The 23,437-nt window shown below is 59.8% G+C and overlaps 1 protein-coding gene across 1 annotated transcript; it reads left to right on the plus strand.

Moving 5' to 3' along the window:
- CLASRP (CLK4 associating serine/arginine rich protein) lies at positions 1 to 23,409 on the plus strand. The gene is given in 22 exon segments (XM_021094518.1): positions 1 to 99; positions 1,077 to 1,204; positions 8,577 to 8,674; positions 9,261 to 9,362; positions 9,557 to 9,636; positions 11,630 to 11,714; positions 12,877 to 13,025; positions 13,779 to 13,875; positions 14,759 to 14,837; positions 14,921 to 14,994; positions 16,486 to 16,527; positions 17,430 to 17,575; positions 17,578 to 17,644; positions 17,772 to 18,059; positions 19,353 to 19,616; positions 19,940 to 19,979; positions 20,275 to 20,335; positions 20,490 to 20,548; positions 20,625 to 20,671; positions 22,225 to 22,307; positions 23,016 to 23,040; positions 23,261 to 23,409. Coding segments are annotated over 21 exon segments (2,028 nt in total). The 5' UTR covers positions 1 to 99; positions 1,077 to 1,105; the 3' UTR covers positions 23,304 to 23,409.

The raw sequence follows: 23,437 nt of genomic DNA on the forward strand, positions 1-23,437 counted from the left end.
CGCCTCCGCCGCACCGTGTCCCCCTTCCCCTCCACCGCCCACTTCCGTTTCCGGTGCGGGCCGCGCGAGAGCGCAGAGGTGGGAGGCGGCGACGAGCCGGTGAGTGCAGGCGGCGGGCCCCGGTCTCCTGGCTTCTGGTAGACGTCAGCCCAGCTTCGCCCTTGCCTCAGCCTCTCTCCGTTCTGCTGTGAACCTCCGCTCGGCCCTGGCCCCGAGGGCCGCCCGCCCCGCACCCCGTCTGCTTGCCGGGCCTCAGGCCTCGCCCTGCCCCCGCCATCGGCCCGAACTCGCGCCGTCAGACCCGCAGCTTGCCACAGGTCCCGCCCCCTTGTCAAAAAAACTTAACCCGAACCTTCAGGTCCAGACCCGACGTTCGAGCCCTGTCCAGATCCTCGGGGCTCTGCCCGATCCACCAGCCTTCCCCCTAAGCTCAGCCCACCCCTTCCTGTCTGCGCGCTCGATCTCTGTACCATCCCCGGCCCCCACCCCCGATTTCGATTCCTTCTTTAGACCTCACCGGCACTCAGGCTTTTCCTTTCAGCACTCCCCCGTGCTCCCCTTCCTCCCCTAAGTGTCTTCCGTTCACGCCCTTCACTTGCCCTCGACCCCATCTTCAAACTACTGCTCTGTTCCCATAAAATCTTTCTACTCTTCCCCCACCTGCCTACATCTCCAGGGCCCTGCACCCCATCCCCACGGATGGCTCTGATGGGAGCCGTTTCAGTTCTCCCCCTCCCTTGGGCTCTAGCCCCAGCTGCTCAAGATCTGCGCCCAGATCTACTTCAAACACTTGCTCTTTCCACTCCAAAATCTCTCATCCTTGATTCTGGCTCCTTGAATAGAGGATACCCCTTTCCCAGGGAGGCTCACTCCAGAATAACCCCGGGGGGGGCAGGGGGGCGGGTTCACGATGGCCAAGCCACTGGACCAGAGTGGTCCAGTATCCGGCTGAGCATCTGGCACACAGTTCTGAAGCTGATGTTCAGGATCAGCTCTGTCACCATCTTGTTAGGTAACTTTGATTCTGTCCATATGGTTTTTCCAGCCCATCTCACACCCCTCCCCTCATCCCTCAGGTTGAGGCCCTACTCTTGGCCTCACCACGATGTGGCACGAGGCTCGGAAGCATGAGCGGAAGCTTCGAGGCATGATGGTGGACTACAAGAAGAGGGCAGAGCGGCGGCGAGAGTACTATGAGAAGATCGTGAGTAACCTTTAATCTGGGCTGGGAGCTCCCCAGGAGGGCGGGGCCTTGGTCATCCTGGTAAGATTTGGGCTTGGAAATAGATGAAGCCAAGAGCCCAGTATCCCCAAGAGAAATTCATTTTTTGGAGCATGATCGTCACTAAAACCTGAGGCATTCAGTTTATTGGCGTATACTGTGCTGTTTGGTGTGGATTCGAGTACAGAGCAGGTGCCAGCAGGAAGAAGGAAAGTCTAACACTCAGAGCAGTCCAGACAGAAGATTGGCCACCTCCAGAATGTTGTCTGTCTTGCTTATTGCTGTATTCCCAGTGCCCGGAAGAGCTCAGCTGTTCTCGGGGTTTGACTTGGCACCCAAAGCAGTGCCCTGGACAGTCACTAGGTGAACTCGGACCATTTCCCTCCCTTGTTTGATGCCTCAGTTGCTTTTGGAGAAAAGACCACACTCCATCCTGTGACCCAAAAGGCCCTTGTGGTCTGGCCTCTCCTGGTCTCTCAGCGTCATCCTTAGGTAGCTCTGCTGGCCTTTTTTCCATTTCTGTCACCACAGGGTGTTGAGCCCATAGGGCCTCCTCTCACCTGCTTAATTGTGACTTGCCCTGGAAACCCCAGCTTGAAACGGTCTAGGGGTCCTAGGTTCAGGTCTCCTGTCAGGTGGTATTTATATAGAAATTTCCATTTACTTCTGCATCACTGCCCCAGCCTCCCCCTGGTGTCCTGGCCTCCAGGCCTGTCCCTGCTAATCCACCCTCCTCGCGGGGCCAGAGGGGTCCTCCCAAAGCAAAAGCTGACTCCCTCTCTGGCTCAGAACTCCATGGCTTCCTAGTTCCAGGCTACTCAACACAGCCTTCAAGACCCTGCATGGTCCGGCTTTTACCACCCGCTCCAGGCCACTCTGCTTCCTGCCTGGTTCCTTTGTCCTGCCGTCAGGCCTCCTCAGCACCTAGGGCTACTCTCTAACAAAAGATGTATACAGGGTTAGCAGTTTGCCTCACTTGCCTCCTGTCAACCAGGAAGTAACCACTGGGCTTAGGGAGAGCCCGTCTCCTGTGGTATCAGACTAACCAGCGTGACCACGAGGTCTCGGTTTGCATCTCTGTTGGTTATAGTCGAGGCCCCGGCAGTGGGCCAGGAGCACAGCACTCAGGAATGAGTAGCTGCCATTTGTTAAGAGCCCATGGTGCGCCAGGCGCCTTGTCTGCTACTTTGGCAGGCCTGAGATTGGTATTAATCCCTGCATTAAAGGTGAGGCTCATAATGACGGCTAATGCTCTTGAGTGTTTATGTGGCAACCACTGTGCTGAGTACTTTGACAGGCATCTCTGTTCCATCAAATTCTCATCCCAGCCGGGAGGTGGTTTGCTTTTTTTTTTTTTTTTTTTGCTTTTTTTAGGGCTGCACCCACAGCGTATGGCGGTTCCCAGGCTAGGGGTCAAACTGGTGCTACGGCTGCCGGTCTGCGCCACAGCCACAGTGGTGCAGGATCAGAGCCGCGTCTGCAACCTCTACCACAGCTCATAGCAACACCAGATCTTAACCCACTGAGTGAGGCCAGGGATCGAACCTGCATCCTCATGGACACTAGTCAGATTCATTTCTGCTGCGCCGTAACGGGAACTCCTGGTTTGCTTCTCATTAGCTCTGTTTTACATGTGAGCAAACTGAGGCTCCGAGAGTCGTGGCCCAGCGTCATACAGCAAGAGGGCAGAGCTGGCTTCTAACCCAGACTCTCTGACCCTGAGCCTCTCTTAGGTCTTCCTCTGGGCTTTCTGCTGTAGAAACAGAAGTTTAGAAAGGCACGGCAGCTTGGAGTGCCCATGTGGCTCATGGGTTAAGGATCCAGCGTTGTCAGTGCAGGGACTTGGGTCACTGCAGGTTCGACCCCTGGCCTGGAAACTTCCCCATGCCTGTGGTGCGGCCGAAAACAAAACAAAGGTACAGCAGCTTATCCAAGGTGACACAGCCAGGAGGCAAAATACTGAAATGGTTAAGCCCTTAGCCGGGCTGTGAGTTCACCTTCCAGTCTTTGCACTTACATACAGCATGACCTTGGGCAAGCAGCTGTCTCTCTGAGCCTCGTTTCCTCTTTTGCATGTGAGATGATGTATCATAAAATCAAATTCGGTTGTGAACAGCAGACGGAAAACATCAGTGGCTTAGACAAGACAGAAGTTTATTTCCTCTTCACATAAGAGCCCAGAAGTGGCCAGTTCTGCTCAGGGACCATTTTGTTCAGCTGTGCATGGCTTCTCTTCCCAGTGTTGTTTTGTCTCAGGGTCTTAGAGGGCTGCTCAAGGAGTTCCCTAGTGGCTTAGTGGGTTAAGGATCTGGCATTGTCATTGCTGTGGTGTGGGTTACTGCTGTGGCTCAGGCTTGATCCCTGGCCCAAGAACTGCCACATGCCACCAGTGCAGCCAAAAAAAAAAAAAAAAAAAAGAGGGCTGCTCAAGCTCCAGCCGCCATGCCTTCTTTCCATCCAGCAAGGAGGAAGAAGGGAGGGAAAGGGGGCCAAGGTTTTCATGCCAGTTGTTAAGAAAGCTTCTAGAAGTTTGCACATGACATGTCCGCTTATATTCCACTGGCCAGAAAGTAGCCCCACGGTCACACACAGCTGCAAGGGAGGCCGAGAGGCTAGGCGTTATTCCGGGTGGTCTTGTGCCAGTTATGTTGGGAGTGTCATTACTGTCCAGGAAGGGGGTATGGATGTTGCCAGTTAATGTGCTGCCACAGACACAGCAGCACCTCCCTCCCAGGCATGGCATGGGGTTCGGAGACCACCGAGGTGGGCCTGCCCAGGTCCCTTGCTCAGGAAGTGCCGGCTCTTGTTGGTACTGAGGTTTCCAGGTCAAGCTGGCACTGCATCCAGGTCGATGACTGGTGTGGAGGAACGAAGGCCGAAGCCAGGTCTCTCAGAAGGCCTGGGCCTCCAGCTCTCGCCCCTGTTAGCCGAGGAGCTCCCTGAGCTTGTTGCCCCCTTGGGACGGCGGTGCTGACCAGCCCCTCTCCCTGGGTGACAAGGAAGAGGCTCAAGAATAGAGCAGTGTCTGTGGGGTGCTTTGTGGTACAGGCCTGTACAAGCAGTCATTGTCCTGGGACCAGAACGTGACCGGCATCCAGATCAGAGCCACCAAGCTGTGGATGGTGGCTGCTTCTCGAAGGGGATGGTGCTGCTCCCAGAGGTCTCTCATCTCCCTCTGGAGCCAAGGGAGGAGGCCGAGGCGGGAGTGGAAGGAGCCGAGGGAGGCCGTGGCAGGCCAGACAGCTGTGTCCAGATGGCTGATTTCTCGGCTCCTGATTTGTCTTTGGTGCCTGCTCTCTCCCCCTAGCTGCCCTGGTTCTGTCATGGTTCCTGTCCTTGTCAGCTTTCTTCTAATCAGTGATTTGGATAAAGAAGCAGAATGAATTCCCTGTGGACATGAAAGCGGGAAATAAAACAGATCTCAGCTCCGGCATCTCTTCCAGGAGGCCCCAGGCTGAGTGGCGCATCCCCTGCTCCCCCATCCCAGCATTGCCCACTCTGGGTCCTGGCTCTAGGGGTTGGGTCTGTCCCTCACACTGGACTGTGAGCTGTGAGGGCAGCGCTGGCTGCCTCAGTCATTACCACGGCATCGCAGGGGCCTGGCTTAATGGTTGAGTGAGTGAGCAAAAGATTCCACGAACTCTTCTGTTGCCCTCTGATTCTGGAGGCGTAGCGGCAATGGTTAAGAATAGATTTTGAGGGAGTTGCCATTGTGGCTCAGTAGTTAACGAATCTGACTAGGAACCATGAGGTTGCGGGTTCGATCCCTGACCTCGCTCAGTGGGTTAAGGATCCAGTGTTGCCGTGAGCTGTGGTGTAGGTCGCAGACGTGGCTCTGATCTGGTGTGGCTGTGACTGTGGTGTGGGCCAGCAGCTACAGCTCCAATTGGACCCCTAGCCTGGGAACCTTCATGTGCTGCAGGTGTGGCCGTAAAAGCAAAAAAAAAAAAAAGAATAGATTTTGAATCTTGAGATACTTGTACCTCCATGTTCGTTGCAGTGTGATTCACAACAGCCAAGATGTGGAAACGACCTAGGTGTCCGTCGGGAGATGAATGAGAAAGAAAACGTGGTCTCTGTACAGTGGAATGTTGTTCCGCTTCAGAAAGGAAATCCTGTCCCACAGAGTGGGGGGGGGGCACCTCGGGAACAGTGAAATAAGCCAGATTCCACCTGTGTGAGGGATTTAGAGTTGTCAAGCCCTTATTACAAACAGAAATCCGTGGCTGCCAGGAGTTGGGGAGGGGGGCAGAGGGGAGTAGTTCTGTGGGCGCAGAGTTTCAGTTTCACAGGCTGAGAAAGCTCTAGAAGGATCCTTTGCACAGGAACGTCATGCAGGTTAATGCTCCAGTACACTGAAAGCGGTCAGGATGGCGGATTTTATAGTATACATCTTTTGCCATGATAAAAAAAAAAATTAGTCTTAAAAAAAGGAGTGGATTTGGGAGTCAGGCCCATCTGGGCTCAAAGCCTCGTTCTGTCCTGCCCGGGTGCCCTCTGCAACCTAGGAGCTGCCCGTGCCAAGCTCCAGCCGCGCCCGCTGGAACCTGGGGGTGAGAGCGGCGCCTCCCGCCCGGGTTGAGAAAGTTGAGTGAGAGGATGTACAGGAAACACGCAGGTCAGGGCTCGGGTTTTGGTACAGTTGATTGACTTTCCCGAAGTTTCCTGTGGTAGAGGGATCCTGATATCGAGGGCCCGCGCTCTCGAGCATTTCCCTGCAGACCACCGTGCTCCAGGGCCAGCCCACCACCTCAGCATTTTGCTCCCAGCCCAGGGCTTTCTCCTCCTCCCCGAGGGGCCGGCACTGTCGTGGCCCTTCAGGCCAAAGTCCATCCTGTGAACAGCGTCCCTTGAGTCTGGGCCGCGGGAGCTGGGCGTGTGGCCTGGGGCAGCCGCCGACGCAGGAAGGGCTCTGGGCCTCCTGCTTGGCCGGGGGCCATGACGGGCTGAGGGAGGCAGGCGAGGTGCAGGGTGAGGAGCTGGAGGCCAGCAGGGCCACCCGCTGGACCCTGGGGTCTTGGGGGGTACCCCGCCCTCGGCCTCTGTGGGTGTGAGAGGAGCAAGAGAGCCGCCTGGCCCCCAGCCGGCCAGCACAGGTCGGGTGGGAGCGCTGTCCCCAGTGCCCATCCTTGCGGCTCCTGCTCACCTGCTGGCGCGGCCTGGGCCTGGGCGGCGGAGGCGGAGACGCCGCACGGGCTCTTGGGAACCTGCTGCTGCAGGTGCCCCCGCAGGGCTGAGGCTCCTGTCTGTCAGTGAGGACGCGTGCTCTCCTTCAGGCAGGCTCCCGAGCACCTGCTGTGGGCTGGGCCCTGCTCCAGCTGCTGGAGACACAACAGCCAGTGAAACAGAGCACCCTGCCTCCTGGAAGCTCCACGGCAGTGGGGGAGACAGACAGGTGATGCAGGACGGGGGGTGTCGCTTCAGCGGGCGGGGGGTGCTCTGAAGGAAGGAGGCAGGTGCAGGGAGCTGGAGTTGGAACGGGGCTGTGGGGGGAGCTGATGAGGAAGGTGCAAGAGGGAGACCGGAAACAAGTCAGGAGCAAACTGCAAGAGCAGTGTGGGCTGAGCCGAGAGCCCATGCAGAGGTCCTGGTGGAGCCTGTGCTGGAAGCCGGCTGCCCTGGGGCTGGGGGCGGTCAGGGGAGGAGGGGCCCCTCAGGCTGCTGAGCGGAGAATGGGCTGCAGGGGCAGACGGGGAGCCCCAGCGGTCCTGGAGGGGGAGGCGGGGTGGGAGGGGGTTGGAGCCTGGGGAGGTGTTGCTGGGAGCCTGGCCAGGGTTTAGTGGGTGCTCCGGCAGCCTGGCTTGTGGCTCTTGTGGCTTCCTCTGGCGTGGCATGTGGGAAGCCAGGGCTCGGCACTCAGGAAGCTCAGTGGCAGGAGCTGCTGCTCCTAGATTTTGCCCTTTCCTGGTGTAATTATGGTGACTTGGAATTGTGACTCTCACACGAGGGCTCAGGCCTAAGGTGATGGATGAATGCAAGTGGAACATTTGGAGAAAACAGGTGATTCGGGACATTCTCTTCCATCTTGGTGCCCTTTGAAAAAAATAGCTTTATGGAGACACAGTTCATTGTCACGGGATTGTGCAGCTGTTTCCACAGTCTGACTTTAAACATTCTTTCCCGACTCCAAAAAGAGGCCCCAGACTCATTAGCAGTCAGACCCCCTGCCTCCAGGGTCTGTTGGCTGTCTCTATGGGTTTGTGTCTTCTGGACATTTCACATAAATAGAATCATGTGTATATGGCCTTTTGTGACTCCCTTCCTTCATATAGCATAATGTTTTCAGCGTTCATCCACGTTGAAGAGTGGATCACTGCCCCGTTCCCCGTTATTTCCAACCGCATCCCATCGTCTGGGTACGCCGTGTTGTGTTTATTTGTCGTCTGTTGAGGGACATTGGATTGTTTACAGTTGGGGGCTCTTGTGCATAGTGCTGCTGTAAAGATTTGTGTACAAGCATTTGAGGATCTGTTTTCAGTTCTTTTCGGCATATATCTAGGAGTGGCATTGCTGGATCGCATGGCAGTTCCTGGGCTAACTTCTTGAGGAAGCTAAACATTTCTCCATAATCTCGTCAGTGTTACTTGCTCTGGCCTTTCAGCTGCAGCCGTCCTAGTGAACGCGAGGTGGCGGCTTGCAGTTCACTTGGCTCTTTCTGTGATGAGTAGTGACATTGGTCATCTTTCCATGAGCTTATGCAGTCCTGGTGTCTTAGAAGCTGGTCCTGGGAGTTCCCGTCGTGGTGCAGTGGTTAATGAATCCGACGAGGAACCATGAGGTTGCGGGTTCGGTCCCTGCCCTTGCTCAATGGGTTGAGGATCCGGCGTTGCCGTGAGCTGTGGTGTAGGTTGCAGACGTGGCTCGGATCCCGCGTTGCTGTGGCTCTGGCGTAGGCCAATGGCTACAGCTCCGATTAGACCCCTAGCCAGGGAGCCTCCATATGCCGCAGGAGCGGCCCAAAGAAATAGCAAAAAAACAACAAAAAAAGACAAAAAACAAAAAAACAAAAAAAGAAGCTGGTCCTGGCTCTGAATGAGTGGCCCTGGAGTGGGGTGGGGGGGGGTGAAGAGTTGGGGGATAATATTTTAGGGCAGGCGGTCTTGGTCCTGACTGTGTTGAAGGTTGGGCCAGAGCTCGGATCTCTTCCCACCACCCTGAGAGGAAACCCTTCCCCTGTCCCCGGGGGTTAGGTGGCCTGCATCAGTGCTGCCCACCTCTCACCCCAGGCAAGTTCTTGTACCTCTGAAGCATGGCCGCCTTGACATCAGAGATGAGCTTGCTGCTAAACTTGGTTGGGGGTGGTGGTGCTTGGGGTTCAGTTGGGTGGTGACCTCTGTGCTATCCGTCCCTGTAGAAGAAGGACCCAGCCCAGTTCCTGCAGGTGCACGGTCGAGCTTGCAAGGTGCACCTGGACTCTGCAGTTGCCCTGGCTGCTGAGAGCCCCGTAAACATGTGAGACTGGGTTTGGGGGTAGGGTGGTGTCTGTGACTGGGGGGTGGGTGTTGGAAGGGACCTGGGGTACGGACAGACCTTTGGAGTCGCAGGCAGGGAAGGCTTGGCCTCCACGGGAAGGTGAAGGTTGCCGGCTAAGGAGATCCAGTAGGGATTGGGACAAAGGCCCCAGCATGTGGTGGTTGAAGGACTGAGAGGGGAGTGGGTGGGCCCAGGGCCAGAGGCCAAGATACAGCAGAGAGTAGGTTGCCAGAGGGAGTGTTTGGGGGCGACTGGGCTCAGCAAGTGGCCCCTCGGACCTGGTTCAAGTTCCCTGCTTTTGCATGGTTCTGAGAAATAGGACCCCAGCTTTCCCAGAGCCTTATTCAGGTCTCCTGTTCAGGTCAGGAGCCTACGTGTAGATTCGGTGCGCGGGGGGGGGGGTTGTGGCATAAGGGACTGAGAGGTGGGGGGTGAGAATGGGGTTGGCATGGGGATCAGAGGGGCTGAGGGCCAGGCCCCCAAGTATGAGGTGGCAGCGAGCAGGCGCTTTGTGTCCTGGGCGGTGGGGACCCTAGGCTTCTTGCTTCCCCGCTCCCCACTTCAGGATGCCCTGGCAGGGGGACACCAACAACATGATCGACCGCTTTGATGTCCGCGCCCACCTGGACCACATCCCCGACTACACCCCGCCGCTGCTCACCACCATGTAAGCTCCGCCCTCGGGTTCCCCGGCGGGGACTGCTGCCCTGCAGCACCTCTTCTTTCCCGAGCCCTCGCCTGCGGGCCACCCCCGTGGGAAGGAAGGGAATGGGCACGCAGGGGCCCTCATCCCCTCTCCTGCTGGCTCGGGGTGGGATCTGCCCTCTGCCTGTGATCTCAAGACCTTGACCTCCCCTGAAGCTCCCCAGAGCAGGAGTCAGACGAGCGGAAGTGTAACTACGAGCGCTACCGAGGCCTGGTGCAGAACGACTTTGCTGGCAGTGAGTGATCTGGACTGTGGGAGTGGGTTTGGGAGGGTCCTTAGAGGCCGGAAGACCCCTGCAAGGCTGAGAAAAGTCGTCCCTGTACTTTCTGCTGAGGGGCCATGAGATTGGTCCCGGCTCTGTCCATGTCCCTTCCCATCTCGGCACCTCCGTCTCTGGAACTGGTACAGGAGATGTCTGCTGAACTTGATGGTCCCGCCAAGGTCGCTCTCACATCCCATGCTCTCTAACTCCTATGGCTTTTTTCCTAAAAAACGGCAGGAACACGTTTTTTTCTTCCGTGTGTCTTCCCTTCCCTGTGTGGGTCAGAGTGTCAGCTCTGAAGAGGAAATTTCTCCTTGTTTTAGATGAATGTTTAGACAGAGCTTGACAGTTTGCCAAGCATTCGTGTATGTCCAGTGTTTTTTTTCCAAGTCATCACCTTTAACACCTGACAAATGAGAAAACGGGTTTGGAGAGACTTTCCCCAACTCTGGGCTTGCCCGGGGAGTTCCAGACCCTGACAGACTCAGGCTTTTTCGTCTCTGTTATCTCACGACCACCCAGCAAAGTAGGGGTGGTGCCCGTTTTACAGATGGGGAAGTCACGGCTCAGGGGTTGGGGGGACACCGTGTCGGAGGAATTGGGGTTTTCACCCTGCCCTTCACCGCTGCTGCCTCCTGCTGGATGGCTCTGAGCTCTAGCTCGCCTCCCAGGACCTCCCTGGGACATTAAGGGGAGGATGGGCCACACGTGTGTCCCTTAGCCCAGCAGGCCTTGGCCTCCTCCTGGAGAAGGGATAGTGGCGGATTCTGTCCCTCGGGCTGGTCGTGAAGGCTCCATGATGGGGCATAAGGCCCTGGCACCAGGCCTGGCAGTTGGCCCTCCGTGTGGGTTCGCTATTCTTGTATTTCCTTGTTTCTAAGATAGATGTTTTAGCATCTCTAAAATCAGAGATTGTCAAATTCTAGTAATCGGCCAGGTCTTAGAAGCAGAGAATTGCATCATCACCGCCACTGTGGTTTTTGTCTTCCCCCAAGGCCACACAGACTCTTAGTGATGGAGCCAGGGTTTCCCTTAGTTCTGTCTGACTCTGCATTCGTTCATTTGTTCATTCATTCGTTCCCACACTCCTGAGCACCTGTGAGGTGTCAGGCTCCCTCTGGAAGCAGGGTTCTAGTGGGGGAGACACATGACCACAAAGCAGGTGGTAATTACAGGCTAAGGCGCTGTTACGGCAGAGATGTGCTTGGCTGGGGCTGGCTCAGTTTGCGGGCAGGGCCCCCAGGGAGGGGAGCTGGGCTGCGGTACCCTGGGCCACATGGACAGCGCTGGGGGGACAGAGAAGGCCAGTGTGGCTGGAACTCATATGCGGCAGGCCAGCCGTGCCCTCCTCTGGAGCGTTGTAGACTCTGGGCAGAACCTGGATTGAGGGGAGGGCTGTGCTCTGTCACTGCCAGGCTCGCCCAGCCCACCCACCTGGCTCTACAGCCGAGACCCAATGAGGGCAGGGGACTTGCCCAGGGTTGGGCACGTGTCTCGCTGCAGGAAAATCAGGGCAGGTTCCAGTGCGTCGCCAAGCTCCTTGGGTTGGGTGTTGTGGATCAGTGAGAGCCCAGGTTAACCACACTTCATTTCAACTGGGCCACAGAGGCGCACAGTGGAGTGGCCCATGGGGTCCAGGTTACACCCAGCACTCAGGATGGGCTTATTGTTGCCAAGGGTCCAGCAAAGGCCTCCCTAGCTAGTAACTGTGGCGCCCAGGTACTGAGCGCTCATTCTGCCACTGGGTCTGTTTTCCTGGAGAGGAACCTGAGGCACCAAGGGCCTGCACCTGCTGTGTCCCCACTACACACAGCGTGATTATCTGGGGATCCGTGACTCTGCTCCTGGCTGTGCTTGGGTCACGCCTGCCCTCCTATCCCCCACTGCATTCTTGTGTCGCCCCCCCGCCCCAAGTTCCCAGCATCCCCAACCCACTCTGACCCGTGTGCTGCCTTCCCTGCCGCAGTCTCAGAGGAGCAGTGCCTGTACCAGATCTACATTGACGAGTTGTACGGAGGCCTCCAGAGACCGAGTGAGGACGAGAAGAAGAAGTGAGTTGGGGGAGTCCCCCTTCTAGCTCAGCCTTAACGAACCTGACTAGCATCCAGGAGAGCATGGGTTTGATCCCTGGCCTTGCTCAGTGGGTCAAGGATCCCGAGTCTCTGTGGCTGAGGCGTAGGCTGACAGCTGCAGCTCCGATTTGACCCCTAGCCTGGGAACCTCCATGTGCCGCAGACACAGCCCTAAAATGACAAAAAAGAACTGAGTCCGGGTCTGGGGTGCGGTAGGGTCAAGGGAGGCGGGAGGACTGTGAGCCCCGTCAGGGCACAGCCTCATCCATGCTGTCCAGCCTGGGCTCCCCAGAGCTGGAGCTGGTGGTCGCCACACGGTAGGTGCTCGCTTAACCAATGTTGAGAGGAGGAAGCGGCGGCTGGAGGGGAAAGGTTGCCCCTCCGCGTTGCGTTTTCAACTCGTGGGATGGTGGGCGTGAGCTAGGAGGGCAGGCCCTGGGCTGGGACAGGCCTGAGCCTCGGCATGCTGCCCTGTGAGGGGGCTGCAGGCGGCGCCTCTGCCTGCCTGCCGGGCAACACGCTGTGGTCTGAGAGCTGCGGAGGGGCTTCTCAGGGGTTGTCCCCGAGGACCGGCTCTTCCCTCTGCCGGCAGGGCAGCCACCGTTCCCCTTGTTCCTGGCACCCTGACTCCTTACCGCCTGCTGCGTCCCTCCATCTGAAGAGTTTTCATGGATGTGACTCAGGCCCTTATCCACGAGCCCCGTTCAGGGCGAGGCTGGTGCTGGGAAGGGGAGGGACTGTGGTCTGAATTCGGCTGCAGATGTGCTCTAGGCCCCTGCTTTGTTCTGGACAAGGCTGGAGAAGTGACCTCTTACCTCCAGGTCACTCTGGGCCCTGCCCTCGCAGGACTCACTCTGGTGGGGGAGACAGATCCAGTGTGAGTGGGGTGAGGCAGCTGAGGATGCCTGATCCCGCCCGGGGAGGACTCCCCGAAGGTACTGCTTTGAAGCTGGAGGGAGAGGGAGGAGCTGGCGGGAGAGACGCAGAGGGTTCCGGGCTGAGGAAGGTCTGCAGGCGGGAGCCGAGCAGCTGTCCTGGAACTTGAGAGGGAGGTGGGCGGCCCCCCGACTTGGCCTGGGCTGCATCCCGCCTGTGGCCACCTTTCCCCGGCACTGCTCTGGCTCACGGCTCCCTCTCCCAGGCTGGCAGAGAAGAAGGCTTCCATCGGCTACACCTACGAGGACAGCACGGTGGCCGAGGTGGAGAAGGCGGCAGAGAAGCCGGAGGAGGAGGAGTCACCGGCCGAGGAGGAGAGCAACTCGGACGAAGATGAGGTCATCCCCGACATCGGTGGGGTCCCCTCTCTGCCCTCCCCTCCTGCAGTCCCTGGGCATCGTTTTCGTGTCTCGTCCCTCACCCTCTGTGGGTGCCCCGTGCTTACAAGCCCCGTCTCTCCCTCCCCTGCTCCGGGGCGCTCCAGCCTCGCCATCCTGGTCCTGGCCTCCCTCTGTGTGGCGCTCCTTCTTTCTAGGACTCTGCCTCTGTGACATTGTCCCCGCCTTGGTTCTGGCTCCGTCCTCTTCTGCTTGTGTCAGCCTCTCAGTTTCCTCCTCTTTTCTCTGGAAAACATGTTTCTCCAGTTTCAGCATCTCCTTCCCCTCTTCCCCTGCCCTGCCCTGCCGCTCACCCACCTACGTGCCCAAGCCGTCCTCCCTCCTCTCAGCCCGCCAGCTCTTTATTCCATCCCACCTTCTACTGCGCCATCATGTATCTGTGCCCCGAATGCCGTAACCCACAGCCCCCGCCTCCCGCGACCCACAGCCCCTGCCTCCCGCCCACCCAGATCGTCCCAGCCCTCTGTCCCTCCCCCAGTCACTCCTCACGCTGACCTCGCGCCCTCCACGTCACGTCACCTGCCCCCCCACTCCCACCCCACTGCCCGTCTGTTGTGCTTGGCTCTGTCCAAGCCCTGTGCCGGCCTGAGGATGCTGAGATGAGCTGACTCGTTCCCGCCCTGCAGAGGCCTCCGGTCTGGTGGGCACCGCCCCTCTTCCCCTTCCTCTCCCTTGGCTTTGGCCCCTGACGGCCTTTCTCTTGGTGCAGACGTGGAGGTGGACGTGGATGAACTGAACCAGGAGCAGGTGGCAGATCTCAACAAACAGGCCACGACCTATGGCATGGCTGATGGTGACTTCGTCAGGTGAGGCCTCCTGGCTGACCCCCACCCCGTACCCTGTGGACCTGGCATCTCTGTCATTACCCCTGTCCCTCAGTGCCGGTGTTCCGGGCTCGGTGCCGGGGGCGTTGCACACACAGGCCCCTGAGTTCCTGGGTTGACAGTTGTGACTGGCCTCACCTGTGTAGAAACTGAGGCTGCCCCAAATGTGAGAACTAAGACCATCTGACCCCTGGAAGCTCTTCGGTCCTGGGCCAGGTGGACAGCGCCCTCTAGTGGAGAGGCCTCGCTGCTCTTAGCTGCTGATAGAGCCCCTGCCTTGTGGGTCTGGCCCCAACTAACAGCGTAGGGGGCCAGAATAGGAGCACTTCCAGGTCTGCGCACGCACCCTCTTCCCAGAGCCCTCCGTGCCTCCCGCCTCGCTCGGGGGCAGTCAGCCTCTTCACCACAGCCAGAAGGTCTCAGCTGTCTGGTCCTCTCCCCACCTGCTCCACTCCTGCCCAGCCTCCGTGGCCTCCTTACCCCTCTGGCACCTGAGCCCCATCTGACTTCAGGGCCACCCCTTGTTCTGTTGGCTCTGCCGGCATCTGCGTAGCTTACTGCCCCAGGTTTCTCGTCAGCTGTCACCTTCTCTGGTTGTGCCCTGGCCTCCCTGTGGAAAGCTGCAGCAGCCTCTGCCGGGCCCCTGGATTTCTTTTCCCCCTCCATGATTTCTTTTCCCGTCAAGGTTTTCGCTGTCCAATGTAGCAGTCTTTTGTTAGCCCATGAGGGTGAGGATTTTTGTTTTCAGTAATCCCTAATGCTGCTGCCTGGCGTGCTGTAGGTGCTCAATTCTAGTGCCGAATGAAGGCTAGACCCCCTGTGGCATGCCCCCTCCTCCATCACGCCCCTCACCCTGCCTCCACAGGATGCTCCGGAAAGACAAGGAGGAGGCAGAGGCCATCAAACACGCCAAGGCCCTTGAGGAGGAGAAGGCCATGTACTCGGTGAGGGCTGGGCCGGGGTGGCGGGCAGGTGTGTCCCTCGTGGAAGGCCTACCCTCACCAGCCTCGTATCTGCCCTGCTCCAGGGCCGTCGCTCCCGGCGCCAGCGGAGGGAGTTCCGGGAGAAGCGGCTGAGGGGCCGAAAGATCAGCCCACCCAGGTAGGCTGGGTTCTGCCCTGGGCCCCTGCCCTGCCAGCCTCAGTCTTTCAGGCTCTGGGCAAAGGCAGGGGGCTCAGGAAGACTTTAGGGGCAAGTGTGCAACTTGTAGGGAGAGTCGTCCCGGCAGGACAGCGAATAGGGAAGGTTTGGAGTTGGAATGGCCATGACGGGCGTGGGACACCTGCCCTCCCATGCTCCCTGGGAGCCAGCGGGGAGGTGGCGTGGGGTGGCTGGAAGGATGGAGGGCAGAGTGGAGGCGCCTGAGTCTGGCCCCAGGTTCTGTTTGACTGGGTCCTGCTTGGTCGTTCCCTCACTGTCAGTTTGTGTAAGTGACTTCCTCTCTTGGGCTCCAGTCTCCTCTCTGGGGAGGGGCACCAGCACCACCCAGGAGGGGACTGTGCCAGTGCCCACAGCCAGGTCTTGGCAGGTTTCGGGAGGCAGTCCAGTGCGGTGCAGAGAGCCCAGCCTGCCGCAGCCTCTCAGGCCTGGCAGCCCTGGGCAGACACACTCCTCTCTGCCATATCTCCTCTGTTCAGGGGGAGTCAGTGAAGGTTGCTTTGAGGTTTAGGGATTTGCTGTGGGTTTAGGGTTTGGTGTGCCGTCTGGACAGTGTTCATTATAGAGTCGTGGTGGTTCTTGCTGTCATCTGGGCCATAGAGGTGCAGGTCAGTGTAGTGCATAAAGGCTTGGGCTCAGGGCACATGGCCTGACTTGGGACCTGGCTCCAGCATTTGTGAGCTGTGTGACCCTGGACAAGTCACCTCTGGGCCTGTTTCCTCAGCTGCAATGTATGATTAATGGCAGTACCCGTGTCAGAAAGCTGTAGGAAGTTCCCATTGTGGCTCAGTGATAACGAGCCCAACTAGTATCCATGAGGACGTGGGTTCGATCCCTGGTCTCGCTCAGTGGGTTAAGGATCTGGCGTTGCCCTGAGCTGTGGTGTAGGTCGCAGGCGCAGCTGGGATCTGGTATTGCTGTGGCTGTGGTGTAGGCTGACAGCTGTAGCTCTGATTCAACCCCTAGCCTAGGAACCTCCATATGCCGCGAGTGCGGCTGTAAAAAGACGAGAAAGACAAAGCAAGAAAGTTGTACAGAGCGATCGAGATGAGGAAGTAAAGCACTTGGCGGCAGACACGTGGTGTGCATCTATGACACGTTAGCTCCCCTGGGTGTGTTGTCACTGTCATTAGTAAGCCAGGACCCAGCAGAACCCGGGACGTGGAGTGGGAGGAGGGACCCTTCTAGTCTGGGGTCCCGAGGCCAGCTGGGTGGGAGGCTGCCACAGTCCGTGTTGCTCAGGGTCAGGATGGGCCTGGGACATTGGGGGTTGGGGCTAAGGTTCAGGCTTTGGACAGATCTGAGGAGGGTGGCAGGAGGCATCGAGGGTGGGCCCAGGGCCTGGCCGGGAGCCCCAGGTGGGAGTTTGGCCTTAATTCCACGCACACTAACCCCGGGCTTTCCTGCCCCCCCCTCCTGTTCCTTGCTCCTTAGCTATGCCCGCCGAGACAGCCCCACCTACGACCCTTATAAGCGGTGAGTTCCCAGGGCCCAGCACTCTTCCTGATGGGGGGAGGGGGTGGGGGGCACCCTGGAGGCTGCCCGGAGATCACAGACTGGGGCATGTGTTCTGGGGGGTCTTAGCGCCTGGTGTGGGCTGTGGGTCTGGATCGTTCTTTGGTTTTCCAGACTGTTTGTCTGCTTTCCCAATTTCTCTTTCCTTTCAATGTGAACCTTTAAAATGTTTTGATTTAAAGGTAGGTAGCATAGTCTTGTGTTAAACATGACCAAACATGGGAGAAAGGTGTGACTTAGAAAACAAGTCTCTTTAACCGGAACTCCCAGAAACAACCGCCGCATGGCCTGGTCGAGCATTCGCATCCCCTGGTTGTGGGAGTGTCTGGGGCAGAGGCTTTGAGGGTGGACAGACCTCAGTCTGACCCCGGTTCCCTTTCCAAATGGGGTGGGAGGGGCCTGGCCCCGAGGCTCAAGGAGCGGGGACAGGTGAGATAAGGCGCGGAACCTTTTGGTGAGAGGCCTGGCACAGATCAGTGCTTGGTCCGGGCTGTTAGGAAAGTGCAGTTGGGTCCCGTTACCCGCTTGAGCACCTGCCGACCCTCTCCCTCCCTCGACCCCTGCGCCAAAGGCGTCTGCTTCACGGTCCCGCTCGGTTTGCTCGTGCCTCTTGAGCGGGCAGGTGAAGTCGGGACGCTTTCTGTCGCTCCCTGCCTGGCTGTGTTGAGAGGGCGTCTGTGCCCAGGAGCCACGTCCTCGCAGAGCTGGTGTCCGCCCCGGCTCTGGCCGTTGGTGCTGGCTGTCCAGGGTTGGCCGTGCCCCGCGCGTCCTTTCTCCTGCTTTCCAGTAGGTGTTGTTAGCTGCTCAGCTGGCTCAGGCTCAAGGAGCTTGGCGATGGAGCTCCCTGCTTGCTGCTCTCGTAGGTCGCCCTCGGAATCCAGCTCCGAATCCCGCTCCCGCTCCCGCTCGCCGACCCCAGGCCGCGAGGAGAAGATCACGTTCATCACCAGTTTCGGGGGCAGCGACGAGGAGGCAGCTGCAGCCGCAGCTGCAGCAGCTGCATCGGGGGCCCCCCAGGGAAGCCCCCCGCGCCTCCCCAGCCCGGCGGCCCCACACCGGGACGTAATGCCAGCGCCCGGTCGGTAACGCTCACGCTGTCCGCCCTACACCCCCCCCCCCCCCGGCCACCTTGGTGGGGGGGCTCGGGACGGCAGGGGGCCGCGGCCCGGGCGGGTGCTGACTGGCCCTCCGTGCCGCACCTGCAGCCGCCGCTCCTCCACCTCCTCCTCCTCCTCTTCCGCCTCGAGGACCTCCAGCTCCCGCTCCCGCTCCAGCTCCAGCTCCCGCTCCCGCCGCGGCGGGGGCTACTACCGCTCCGGCCGCCACGCCCGCTCCCGCTCCCGGTCCTGGTCGCGCTCTCGGTCCCGCTCCCGGCGCTACTCGAGGTCCCACAGCCGCAGCCGACGGCACTCGGGTGGGGGCTCCCGAGACGGACACCGCTACTCCCGTTCGCCTGCCCGGCGTGCTGGTTACGGGCCCCGGCGCAGAAGCAGGTGCGTGGGGCTGGGGGCGTGCAGAGGGGTGGAGGGCCTGAGTTGGCCATGGGCCCCCTCTCTTCCAGTCCTTGGGTGGCAGGGGGCAGGGCTGTGCCCCCTGCGGGGGCTGCAGGGCAGTGCCGGAGCACAGCCGCCGTCCCCGGGGCAGCCTTCTCAGAGGAGCGGCCCGAAAGTCAAGGCAGCTCCCCTTGTGGAGGGGAGGCGAGGTGTGGAGGGAGTGCTGCGTGTGGGGTGGGAGTGAAGTCGCTCAGGGACAGGACGCTGCTCTTTCCCAGGGGCAGCGGGGGGGGGCACGGCTTGGTGGCTGAGAGCCCGGACTGCGGAACAGCTGGCTGGGCGGCCGTTCTGGCCCTGCCAGGGAGCTCTCAGGGCCTGTTAATTCATCTCTGAGAGAGATGATGACAGTAGCCCCTTGCTTGAGTCGTGTGACAGGTAAATTCTGTGTAAGCTCTTGGTACAGGGTCTGGCGCTTGAGTTTTTCTCTGTTAGGTGGTTGTTACTGTTACATGGATCACGGTGTCAGCTACCTACGGGGTCTGGCCGGTAACGCAGAGGCCAGGTGGGCCCTGGTGAACCAGAAGCACGCGTGCCGTGCCCCAGGCTTGTCGGCCACTCAGTGGCAGGCGTGGTGTTGCCCAGTCTTTTAGTTTTTTGAGAGAAATTGAGTCATGTTTTTAAAAAATGGTGCTTACTTTCTCAATATTGCCAACAAATTTGTGTTTTGTAAAATCCAGGACAGTACCGCTGGAATCAGTAGGTGGCATAAGTTTGCCTTCCAGTTCGTTCCCTGTAGTGAGCCAGGGCCATGGCCCGAGAAGGGCTAGGGGAGAGAGGGGGCCCTGGTCACATCGGAGACCAGCCAGAGGGTGGGCGCTTGCCGAGGAGCCCCAGGGCCCTGAGCAGAGGGAGCATGGGGCTTGCACGTCCTCAGTATGGATCCTATGGGTCTGTGCTGCAGTCTGGTGGGCGTGAGGGGGCGAGGAGGCATCCCCACTGGTGACAAGCCCCTGGACCCCAGCAGGGGGAGGCCACCAGCCAAGTCCTGCCCTCCCAGAGGTCACCTCCCAGGGAGGTGGGTGAAGGAGTGTCTGACCAGCGAGAAGCGAAGAGCCGTTTCAGGGCCTGTGTGTCCGGAGACTGGGGGCGGCCCGGGAGGATTTCTGAGGGAAAGCAGCGGAGATACCTGCAGACAGAACAACCACAGGGCTGAGCGGGGGCGACTGTAGAATCGGTGCTTGGGAGGGGCCCCTGGATCCTCACGGCCCCCCTCCTGCCCTGCCGCACCCCCAGGAGCCGCTCCCGCTCCGGAGACCGGTACAGGCGAGGCGGCCGGGGCCCCCGGCACCACAGCAGTAGCCGCAGCCGCAGCAGCTGGTCCCTCAGCCCATCCCGAAGTCGCAGCCTGACTCGGAGCCGCAGCCCCAGCCAGAGCCGCAGTCGGAGTCAGAGTCGCAGCCGCAGCCGCAGCCACAGCCAGAGTCACTCGCCATCGCCCCCAAGGGAGAAGCTGAGCAGGCCGGCGGCGTCCCCCGCTGTGGGCGAGAAGCTGAAAAAGTGAGTGGGGCCAGAGCTGGTGGAAGGGGATTGTCGGCCCGCCGTGGGGAGGGTTGATGCCACTGTTCTCTTTTGGAAGGGAACTGATCTTGCCCTGGGAGGTCTGGGGTGGGGGGGCCACAGCTCAGCCCTTGGGGGGTCCGAGGGGTCATGGCCTTGCCTTTGGTGAGGGCTCAGAGGAGGGCATGGCCCTGTCCGCAGAATCCGAGAGGGACATGGTTTCTCCTGCGGGTGCTTGAGGCCTGTGGCCTTTGCTGTCCCGTCTGAGGGCAGTGCTGAGGCTGTACGGGGTCAAAGGTGGCAGCTGCCCTTTTTCCTCCCAGGACCGAACCTGCCGCTGGTAAAGAGACAGGAGCTGCCAAAGTCAGTAAGAATTTGGAACTCGCCCGTCTAATTCCCGCCAGCAGCAGTGCCCGAGAGCTGGGCCCGGTGGGCCTGCAGGGGGGCCCGGGTGGGCCGGGAGATCCAGCCCCCGGGATTGCGATCCGTGCCCCACCTCCCCTCAACTGTCCACCGGGGTTCCCAACCCTCACAGCCGGTCTCCACAGCCTGCCTGTCCTCCACACGCTCCCCGCAAGTCCCAGGCTCTTGGATGTGGTGGCTTGTGGGAGCTCCAGGACACCCACCCGGTCTCCTGCCTCTTCTCCCCCTTCCCCAGCCCAAGCTGACGCCGCAGGAGAAGCTGAAGCTGAGAATGCAGAAGGCACTGAACAGGCAGTGTATGTCCCACCGCCTCCCCCGGCTCTTCCCGGCGCCTCCCCGCAGCCTGGCCCCGGGGAGGCCCTGCCCTTCCCTAGAAGCTGAGGCTCAGCCTCCACCCCTGGGGCCACGTGGGCCTTGAGGGCCTCCCTCAGTGTTCATCCCTCCCCACAGTCAAGGCAGATAAGAAGGCAGCTCAGGAGAAGATGATCCAGCAGGAGCATGAACGCCAGGTAAGGGTGCCAGAGAGAGGATGGGGCTCCCAGGGGGTGCCCGCCGGGCCCGCCCTCACCGGTGACTCTGCTGCAGGAGCGGGAAGACGAGCTTCGAGCCATGGCCCGCAAGATCCGAATGAAGTAAGACCATCCCCGCTGCCTGCCTCCTGGTTGCCGCCTTGGGTTGCCTCACGTTCTCCACCGCCTGAGCCCTGGCCAAGCCCCCTGGTGGATGAAAAGCAAAGCCCTCGCCTGGCCCTCAGGCCTCTCGTCTCCTCCCCGTCCCCAGCTTATTCAAGCAGTGCCGTGACCTCCCAACTCCGTGACCTCCCAGCCCAGCTTGGGTGGCTTTTCCTGCTCCCCCGCCCCATACCCCCCGCCTCCCTCCCTTGCTGCTCTGGGGCCCTCCCCGGCCGTCCTGTGCGGAGCAGCACCCCAGAGCACCGTCCACTGGCTCCACTCTGCTCGCTTCAGAGCACTCCTCTCCCTGGCGGCCCGGTGTGCCCTGTGCCCTTGCCCTGCCCTTGCTGGCATCCCCACTCAGTCAGGCCCGGCTGCCAGGCTCCTGCTGGGTGCTCAGCCCCTAGACCATGGGTGCTTGTTAAACGTCTGCTGAACGCAAGCCAGCTCCGCACAGGAGCCAGGGCCTCCTCGCCTCTCCTCTGCTTCTGCTTCTCTTCTCACCTCGACTCTGCAGAGCTGAACGGCCGGGAGCCGGGGTCAGACAGCCTCGGGGTCCGGCCCCAGCACTGCCTCTCTGCCTGTGTGGCCCTGGGGAGGGCGCTGGCCCACACTCTGGAGTGAGGACGGTCCTTGGTGCCGACCACACAGGGTAGCTCAGGGGTTAGTGCCCGCAAAGCCTCAGCCCACCCGGGGCGGTGGGCAGAACTGGAGGCGTGCTGATGTGGGCAAGGAGGCCAGTCCCTCAGTCCCCAGGCTGTGGTGCCTGTACTTGTTTCTGGTTGCACCTTGTAGTTGCCGTGAGTTCTTGGATAAGCACCCTAACCTCTCCGAGCTGGGACTCGTGTGACAGACGTGATCAGGCGGCCCCTCTCTGTGGGGTCTTGTTAGAGGCTCTGGCGTGCGGGGCTTGGAGCTGCCGTTAGTTGATTGTCACCCGCCCATAGTGTGCTGGGCTCCCCAGGATGCCGCGTGCTCTCGTCCCGACTGGAGGGGCAGGGTGCCTGGGGACTCGGCCGTGTAATCAGTCAGCCTGCCTGCCTCTGCCACCCACCCGCCGTGGGCTGTCCCTGTCTGGGCCTCCGCTTGCTCAGCTGCTGCGTGGGGGATGGATTAGCTGTCCCCTCATGGCTCGCTGGGAGAGCTCATTGCCGCCAGGGCCGGGCAGGAGCACCCGAGAAATGTAGCCCTTGGGGCTGCAGATCCCAGTCACTCTGACAGAGGCCAGTCAGGCTCTTAGCACATGAATCTCTGTGTCCTGACTGCACCCTGAGCAGGACAGGAGACCAGGGAATGCCCCCCCCCCCCGCCACCGCCTTTGTGTTTGTGCAGCAAGCCTTTCCTAGCAAGGTGGACTGATTCAGAGGCTGCTCCAGCAGCCAGGGACCCTCTCTGAGCTCAGTGCCCCTGTTCCCAAGTGAGGAGAGGAGCAGGACGTGCCCTCGGGTGATCCTTCCACCTGCGCAGCCGCATGCCCACCCCTCCCCCTGGTCTGCTGCCCCTTCCCCCTGCAGGGAGCGGGAACGCCGAGAGAAGGAGAGAGAAGAATGGGAACGCCAGTACAGCCGGCAGAGCCGCTCGCCCTCCCCCCGTTACAGTGAGTGTCCCCTGGTGGCTTGGTCTGGAGAGCCAGGCCTGAGGTTCTGGGGCGTTAGCAAAAGGTTTCAAAACTGTTTACAAGGAGTTCCCGTCATGGCGCAGCAGAAATGAATCCAGCTAGGAGCCATGAGGTTTCGAGTTCGATCCTTGGCCTCACTCAGTGAGTTAAGGATCCTGTGAGCTGTGGTGTAGGTCGCAGACTTGGCTCAGATCTGGCGTTGCTGTGGCTGTGGTGTAGGCCGGCAGCTACAGCTCCAATTAGACCCCTACCCTGGGAACCCTCATATGCCACAGGAGCGGCCCTCAAAAGACAAAAAACAAAAAAGAAAAACTGGCTTACAAAAATCCATAGTATTGGAGTTCCCTGGTGGCTCAGCGGGTTCAGGGTTCAGTGTTGTCATGCGGTGGTGCAGGTTTGATCCGCTGGAACTTCTGCGTGCTGTGGGTGTGGCCAAAAAAAAAAGGAAAAACCACTATCCATCCTCCACATTAGCCTAAGTTAAACCTTTCAGATGCACGTAAATGACACACAAGGGAAAATTGCAGGAATTGGGAGCAAAGCTGGTTCCCATGCACAGGTGTGGGCCGAGGGACCCAGTGGTGGGCAGGCCGGAGTGGCTGGTGCTGCCACAGCCAGAGACACCCGGGAAGGCCGGCCCTGGGCACTTGTTTTCAGCTGTCCTTGACCTCTGTCCTTTCTTTCCAGGTCGAGAATATAGCTCTTCCCGAAGGTAAGCAGGCTGGCCCGGCTCCCTGGGGAACCACAGCTGTCCTTTGGCAGGAGATTCCAGCCCCGATTTCTCCACCACTCCCAGCCCCTTCCCCTTGCAGGGTCAGCCCTCTCTGCAGCAGCTTCCCCATCACTGAAGCCCCAGTGTCCCCAAGCACACAGTGGGTCCCCTGCTTCCTGCCCACCCTCATGGGGCTTCTCTCGCCCCTTTCTCTCTCCAGGCGCTCAAGATCCAGATCCCGAAGCCCCCATTACCGACATTAGGCAGAAGCTTAGGGGGCAGAGGGATGGGGGCAGCAAGGGCTCAAGCTGTGATGCTGCTGGTTTTATCTCTAATGAAATAAAATCACACGTTATTTAATTCCCTTCACCTGGCCTCCGTGTGGTCTATGTGGTGG

This window comes from Sus scrofa, chromosome 6 (assembly GCF_000003025.6).
Source record: "Sus scrofa isolate TJ Tabasco breed Duroc chromosome 6, Sscrofa11.1, whole genome shotgun sequence".
Taxonomy (NCBI): domain Eukaryota; kingdom Metazoa; phylum Chordata; class Mammalia; order Artiodactyla; family Suidae; genus Sus; species Sus scrofa.